At 37.5% G+C, this 7,847-nt stretch overlaps 1 protein-coding gene across 1 annotated transcript; it reads right to left on the bottom strand.

The window, feature by feature from the left end:
* Positions 1-73: 73 nt before the first annotated feature.
* Positions 74-7,617, bottom strand: zgc:113276 (uncharacterized protein LOC553748 homolog). The gene is made up of 9 exons (XM_067388007.1): positions 7,274-7,617; positions 7,003-7,175; positions 5,542-5,757; positions 4,994-5,288; positions 4,724-4,857; positions 2,984-3,223; positions 2,642-2,803; positions 570-659; positions 74-357 (listed from the first exon to the last, which is right to left on the bottom strand). The coding sequence occupies exons 1-9, from the start codon at positions 7,443-7,445 to the stop codon at positions 190-192; spliced, it is 1,650 nt and encodes a 549-aa protein (XP_067244108.1). The 5' UTR covers positions 7,446-7,617; the 3' UTR covers positions 74-189.
* Between the last annotated feature and the right edge of the window lie 230 nt (positions 7,618-7,847).

Here is a 7,847-nt window from a genome sequence, read left to right as displayed (position 1 = left end):
GCAGATTAATAAAGTGATTTTTATTTATTTATCAGCTTCTGTACTATACAGTGTAGCATCTTAATGTGTCATTTCAATGCTGTTCTCAGCATTTTCCTGTGTACATCATTCTCTTCCTTGTTGTGGTTAGTTTGACACCTGAGACTGCTCATCCCTCTCTCTTAACAAGTGTTTGTCCTCACGTGGATTTCACAACCACATGAGGCCGTGCATGTGTGATATGTACTCTTCAGTGCAGGTCTTCTTCATCCTTGCTGATGTACTCTCATCCAGTGCAGGTAGTTGAGCCATGATGTCTTTGAAAATGCGTATACTCGCAGCTTGACCCCCTGCAAGGTTTACAGCATGAGGCCCAACCTGTGGAATTTCATATAATTATTTATGCTTCTGTAAGTGCTTGAGTTAATGTTATCTACAGCCTGAAATATGATTTAGTGTTAGCGTGCAGGTGTTATCTAGAAAATACTCAATGATGACTCACTGCATGATGACTCACTTCTCTTTTAGGTGTTTTGACCTTATTTGACACATTATATTACATAAGAAGAGCATAACTGCATACTACTGACCTGTAGTGCTGCATATTGTCCCATCAGGTAGAGGGGACATCCTGCTGTCCATTGCAGTGATTCTGTTATACATGGCCAGCCCTCCAGGACCTGTCAAGCAGGAAATGCTTTACTATCTTATTAGCTGGGCACATGACTCATTTAAAAAACTTAGTTTTAAGACAGTATGAGAGAAATAAAAAATAGTCTACCCCACAAATATATAGAAATCGTATACCATTCAAAAGTTTGGGATAAGTAATATATATATATTAAGGCGAGACACTGCAGGTGAATAGGGTAAAAAAAAAACTAATAATAGTTATCACCTTACTTCCCCAGTGGAGTGATTACAATAAGAATTGCAAACAGCTTTTTTGTATTACATGATTTCTAAAATTTTATGTTTAAATATGCACACAAGGCATTATTTACTTAAAAATGCACTAATTTGCATAAAAAGGAGATTTAAGGTATCTCTTTTTGTCACTCCATAATTTAAAAATACTGTGAACAGTCAGAAAAAAATATATAAAAGAAATATATTGTATATAATCTGGCAAATTATATATGAACAAATCCATCTGTAAAAAAAAAAAAAAAACTCTTCAGAATATAGATAGGAATAAAATGTTAAAATTTGGTGTATAAGTGCTTCTGAAGTGAAGATACAGTACAGTCCAAAAGTTTGGAACCACTAAGATTTTTAATGTTTTTAAAAGAAGTTTCGTCTGCTCACCAAGGCTACATTTATTTAATGAAAAATACAGTAAAAAACAGTAATATTGTGAAATATTATTACAATTTAAAATAACTGTGTACTATTTAAATATATTTGACAAAGTAATTTATTCCCGTGATGCAAAGCTGAATTTTACTCCAGTCTTCAGTGTCACATGATCCTTCAGAAATCATTCTAATATGCTGATTTGCTGCTCAAGAAACATTTATGATTATTTTCAATGTTGAAAACAGTTGTGTACTTTTTTTTCAGGATTCCTTGATGAATAGAAAGTTCAAAAGAACAGCATTTATCTGAAATACAAAGCTTCTGTAGCTTTATACACTACCGTTCAAAAGTTTGGGGTCAGTAAGAATTTTTATTTTTATTTTTTTGAAAAGAAATGAAAGAAATGAATACTTTTATTCAGCAAGGATGCATTAAATCAATCAAAAGTGGCAGTAAATACATTTATAATGTTACAAAAGATTAGATTTCAGATAAACACTGTTCTTTTGAACTTTCTATTCATCAAATAATCCTGAAAAAAAATATTGTACACAAATATTTTGTACAATTGTACACATTAAATGTTTCTTGAGCAGCAGATCAGCATATTAGAATGATTTCTGAAGGATCATGTGACACTGAAGATTGGAGTAATGATGCTGAAAATTCAGCTTTGCATCACAGGAATAAATTACTTTGTAAAATATATTCAAATAGAAAATAGTTATTTTAAATTGTAATAATATTTCACAATATTACTGTTTTTACTGTATTTTTAATTAAATAAATGTAGCCTTGGTGAGCAGACGAAACTTCTTTTAAAAACATTAAAAATCTTAGTGGTTCCAAACTTTTGGACTGTACTGTATATGGCTCATTGTAGGACAAAAAACTAATTTTGTGAAAACAGCCTTTAAAAATATGTATTGTATTTGAAATCTATTGACACAAATAGATAAAGTGCCAAATGCTTAAAGGTGGATTTTGGATGTTTTCTTACAACTAGTCTGAAAAAAATAAAAAACACTTTATTAAAAGCCAAAAGGCTCAAAATCTCAAAACTGAAAAAAAAAAAGCATTTAGCCTGTAATGTCTTAATAATCATATTATTAGAATGATTTCTTGAAAATATATTAAAATAAAACATTTTAAATTGTATCATTAATTCACAATATTACCGTTACTGTATTTTTTATTTTAAAAAATACAGCCTTGGTGAGCATCATTAAAAATCATAATTATTCTAAAATTTTGAGCAGTGTATTTTAATTGTTTAAAATGTAATAATAATTATTGTCCCTTATTTAAGTCTCCTGGTTTAAAGTTACTATTTTTTAATAAGTACAAATGTCCACTGGCTCACTTGAATGGGGAATTTTGACATGACGTCAGAGAGTAAAGGGTCCTGGGTAACATCTAGTTTGCAGCCTGTTGCCAGCCAAATCTTTTCCCCAATCCACTGTTCGCCGCTGCACAGGGAGACCCTCCAACACTGGGATTGATAACACCATTTAGCTTCAGTCACCTTGGTATAAAGACATATTCATAATTAAAATATAGACATCATTTAGTTAAGAAATCCACTAAGTTGATTGGTACTGGTATGTACTCTGCTTGGATACTTCTATGAACTTTTGTGCTCAAGTGCACAGCATCCCACATAAGCATAGCAGCCTTACAATATATCCAAAAGTCTCAGACACACCTGGCAGTGAGCTCTGATCTGGAGCTGGCCGCTTTGAATGAAAGGCTGAAGTTGTACATAAGCCTCAGGGGTCACTGCTCCGCCTTTCCTGGCTTGTTTTATCATGGCTAGCCTCTTATGAAGACTTCTTTCGTTATAGAACTGCCTTAGGTAGGCCAGGCCATCCATCTTGATCCCATGCTCAACGTGGGAATAGCGCCCAATCAGACTCTCTATATCCCCAACATCAAACTGCTTAAGCTGAGAGAGAGTAAAGTTTGGTAAATATCACTGAAATCATTATATGAGAAATCTTGTTGATCTCTGACACTAGCCACAGTAAACTTTAAAGATGGCATGAAACAGAAGTTGTGATAGTCGTATATCATATTGTGATGTATATCCAAGTGAAGCTGTTTCAAAGGTTTGAAACAGAGACAAATATGTCTAGTTTAAAATGTTCACAAATTTTTCCACAGTGGTTTAAACAGCCTAGAAGTAGGAATCCTGAAGAAAATAAAGAGCAAGAAGAAAGTGAACATCAGTTTTTCATCACTGGAGGGAGCTACAAAGCTTCAAAAATCCAGCTAAAACCAGCCTAAGCTGGTTTAAGCTGGAAGTAGCTGGTTTTAGCTGGTCTCCCAGCCTGGCTTAGCTGGTCAAGCTGGTCTTCAAGCCTGGGTTAGCTGGTATTCAGCTGGTTTAAGCTGGTCTCCTAGCTAACCAAAACTCCTCTAAAACCAGCTATGACCAGGCTGGGAGACCAGCTAAAACCAGCCTGACCAGCTTAGGCAGGTTTTAGCTGGATTTTTCAGCAGGGACGCTTGAAAACAAATCCACAGCTCGATTCGCTTCTTGACAGGTAAAGGCAGGAACACACCAAGCCGACTGTCAGCCGTCGGGCAGTTTTTGTATGTCGGCCGACAAAGTTTTCTCAGTGTGTTCCGCACAGCCGGCTGAAGTCGGTCCTTGTCAGCTTTTTTTCGGCCGATTTGTCATGTTGAATCTTCGTCGGAGCTCGTCGGTCCGTCGGTCCGTCAGGCCATCTGATCATTCTGATGATACTGCCACCTGCTGGTACGGAAAGGCATTTTTATCTTATGCAGGCACAGAACGGATGTGCTACTTGGCTGTCGAGCGTCGGTTTGGTGTGTTAGGCCAACTTTGAACCCAGACACTGTCGACGTGAGCCAACCCTGCAGTCTGCTTTCATCGCCACTAGTTCGTTGGCGTCGGCTTGGTGTGTTCAGGCCTTAAAAATACCATGGTTAAGAAAAATTGGCAGGGTTGTAGAAATAGTGGGTGTGGCTAATTTGGGGGCTAATAAATCTGATGGAAATTATATCACTTAGCCTTGGAGTATAGTTCTTCAACCATGTTCCTGGGGACCCACTATCCTACAGAGTTTAGTTCCAACCCTAATCAAACACATCTGAATCAGCAAATCAATCTACTCAGGATTGCTTGAAAATACACAGGCACAGGTTGGAAATAAACTTTGCTGGACAGTGGTTCCCCAGGAGCAGGGTTAAAGACCTCTGGCTTAGAGCACCTTCAAATCAGTATACCAGTATTCATTTATTTATTTATGTGGTGAGTAGCAGGTCATTTATCACAATCTAAATCCCTTCAGGGTGATACAAGTCCCCTAAACTTCATATTGGGGTCATGACCATCCTGTCAGGGATTATTTAGTTATTCGATCATCTTCTTCTACATAATGCCTTATGTTTGTTTACACTCAAACTGGCTATAACTTACTTGTAAGTGTTTTCGTAAGACCCAGGTCACATGACATGCACGCTGTTTCAGCGCAATTGAGATAATGTGGGCGCTGGTCAGACCTCCACCTACCACCATCACTCTCTGGCCCATCTGACACACAGGAGGAGAACCTAAAAAAAAGAGTGTATTCATTTTCTGCTCTGAATTATTTCCTTTGCATTCTCACATAATATGCTATGGTTTGGTTATTTGTTTGCTTGGGTTTATATCTGGGTGATCAGGTTTTGATCACATTTAGAAACCCACCTGAGGAGGGTTCACCCATCTCTTCATGTGTACAGAAGTAATGCATGAGCTGCACTGAGTGTTGCAGACTTTCTTCTGGGTAATTCTCCTGAATAGCCCGCACCCAACTCGGGATGTTTGCCATCTGCGCCCGCGAAGGCCCTGTTGCCATAATAACCATTTTTGCCTCTACATTTTCCCCAGTGTGTAGCGTCGCCTTGAAAAACTTCACCCTGCTCTCATCCTCAGTTAAGACTGGGATGATTCTGTCCACTGTGGCTCTGATTAAGACACTGTCCAGGTCATATTTGCGTACCTGGATGAAAGTCCTTGGCAATGTAATCCATAATTTAGGTATTTTATCATTCAGCATTTATAGTTAGTTTAGTATGATCACACATTGCATGTAGAATTCCAAATTATATAGGCCTATTTGATAATGGTAGCTGAGCATCATGCAACACAGTATTTCCTAATACCAGAAGAGCTGTTAAACTCAAACGTTTAACAATTAGTCAATTGTTAGTCAGGCATTCCGTTGGATTCCACATGCTGCTTGACATTCAGACCTGCTCCTGGAAGAAGTCTATGCTGAGCTGTGATCCTGGAAGACTGAAATACAGATTTTTCTGCAGGCCGTTTGTTGCGCTAAGAAGCTTTTTGTCCTTCTTTCCCAAGCGATTGTCATTAAAAAATGCATTCTCGTCCTGAATATAAATTTGCTCAGGTAGACTGTGCAGCTCCTCCTCTCGATTTTGCTCCACCACAAAGTCCTGCAAGGCCTTCTGGGATTGCACACAGATGAAGGAACTATCAGTCCTTTGATAGGCAACATCACTATAATCTTTATTTATTGGTTTGTGTTATTATTTGTACAAAAATCTGACCAATTTAACTTCTTTAAACCTAGTATAAACTCCAAAAATTTCCAAACTTTTTTCAAATTTTGAAAAAATGAAAATTCTGTCATTTAATTACTCACCCTCATGTCATTCCAAACTCATAAGATTTTCGTTCATCTTCGAATGCAAATGAAGATCTTTTTGATGAAATCTGAGAGCTTTCTGTCCCTCCATAGACAGCCTTTGCAATTGCAACTTTGACACTTTGGAAAACTAATCCATATGAATATTCTGGAAAGCTCAAATGTGCTGCATAACCAATGAGGTTCGTTCTCGCACGTTTGAGCTTAAGCAAAAGAGGTTTGTTCTTGCACGTCATTCAGGTTCGGTTGAGCTTCTGTTTATGTTCGCTGATCATTGTTTATATGTGAGTAAAAGCCTAAACAATGTTGCCAAGTCCTCGGTTTTCCCGCGTAATTGGGCCACTGTTGCCGTGGGTTGTTTTTCATGTCTGCGGGTTGAAGTGACCCCAAATAACATGATATTTAGCCTCTGGAATGTGAATTTTACCAGGGGAATCCTGCCAAAATCCCTGATTTTACGCGATTTTACACGATTTTGCTAGTTTTGAGCAATTAACCCTGAGCCTAAATTAAATCTGTTCATCATAAAAAGCGGTCGAGTCTCTTCAGAAAGTTTGGACTAAGCCACTCAATTCATATGGATTAGTTTTCAAAGATTACTTTATGAACTTTCTGAAGTGTCAAATTTGCATTTGCAACGTCTGTCTATGGAGGGACAGAAAGCTCTCAGATTTCATCAAATATATCTTCATTTGCGCTCCAAAGATGAACGAAAGTCTTGCAGGTTTGGAATAACTACAGAATTATGATTTTAACCCTTTAATGTTAACATGACACTTAGGGGAAAAACTATTTGACCTTTTTAGTATTTTATGTCAATGTTTAATTAAAAAAAAAACATATTTTAAAATTTTTATGTATTTTTATCATTTAATTATTTAGCTTTTTTTCAACTCAAGAACCCTTTGCAGTTCCTTCATGAACCCTCAGTTGAACCCTGAGAAATCCTGCTTGTACTTTTTCAAACAATACTTTTTTTTCAAAGCACATATTATCAAAATGGGGGTGCAAATGTCAACACACATGCTCTCCAGTGCTGAATTACCTTATTAAATGGATCGGTGTGCACCAGCATGTGTGATCGGAGGTGAGGGATGTTCAGGGCGGTAAACTGACTTTCCCACAGTGATGTCCATTTTCCATAGGAATCCACCACTTTGAAGTGCAGCGGAGGGCATGGCAGATGTTTGGGCTCATTCTCTGTGTCAGACACTGTTCCTGTTGGAATGAAGATCTAAAGCTGTCTAGAGAATAGATGGAGGGAAAAATAAACCAAAACCAAATTGTTGCCCTCATCACAAACTGCTTGAACTTACTGGTGAGTCTCTTTTTGTTTTTGTAGCGTACACTTTTAGCTTTAGTTTTGCTCAGCTGAATTCCCTGAAGGATGTCAGCACTAGATTGGCAGAAAGGTTGGTCAGGGTTTGAGAGCAGAGTAGCCAGGGTTAGAGCATGAGGACCTCCTCCAATTATTAATACATCCAACATAACTAAAAAAGAGACAAGAACTACTGAAAGCAAGCAGGATCAAATAGCAAGGGAGAATAAGCTTTTGCACGTCACCACTAGTTGAACCATCTAACTGTTACTAGTAGACAGAAAGTAGAATAAACATGTACTTGCTAATGAGGTCTGTTTTCTGAAGATGAAGAGCAGTTGGTTGACAAGGAGTCGTGTTGGACAAACAGTTTAGAAATAGTGTGGCATGTGGTGTGCTGTCCACTCCAGATACTTTGGCTCCTGATTGGCTGAGTGTAGGTCTCAGAATAGCTCTGTCCTAGAGCAGAGGGGCTTAATTTTAGCGCACACTCCTTATCTAAACAAGCAAGAACTTTAAATTATTTTTTTTTATTAAATTGTCCAAAATATAGGGTATAAATGCCATATATG

Source organism: Chanodichthys erythropterus, chromosome 6 (assembly GCF_024489055.1).
Source record: "Chanodichthys erythropterus isolate Z2021 chromosome 6, ASM2448905v1, whole genome shotgun sequence".
Classification (NCBI taxonomy): Eukaryota; Metazoa; Chordata; class Actinopteri; order Cypriniformes; family Xenocyprididae; genus Chanodichthys; species Chanodichthys erythropterus.
Note: the sequence above shows the minus strand (reverse complement) of the source record. Positions and strands in the feature narration are given on the sequence as shown.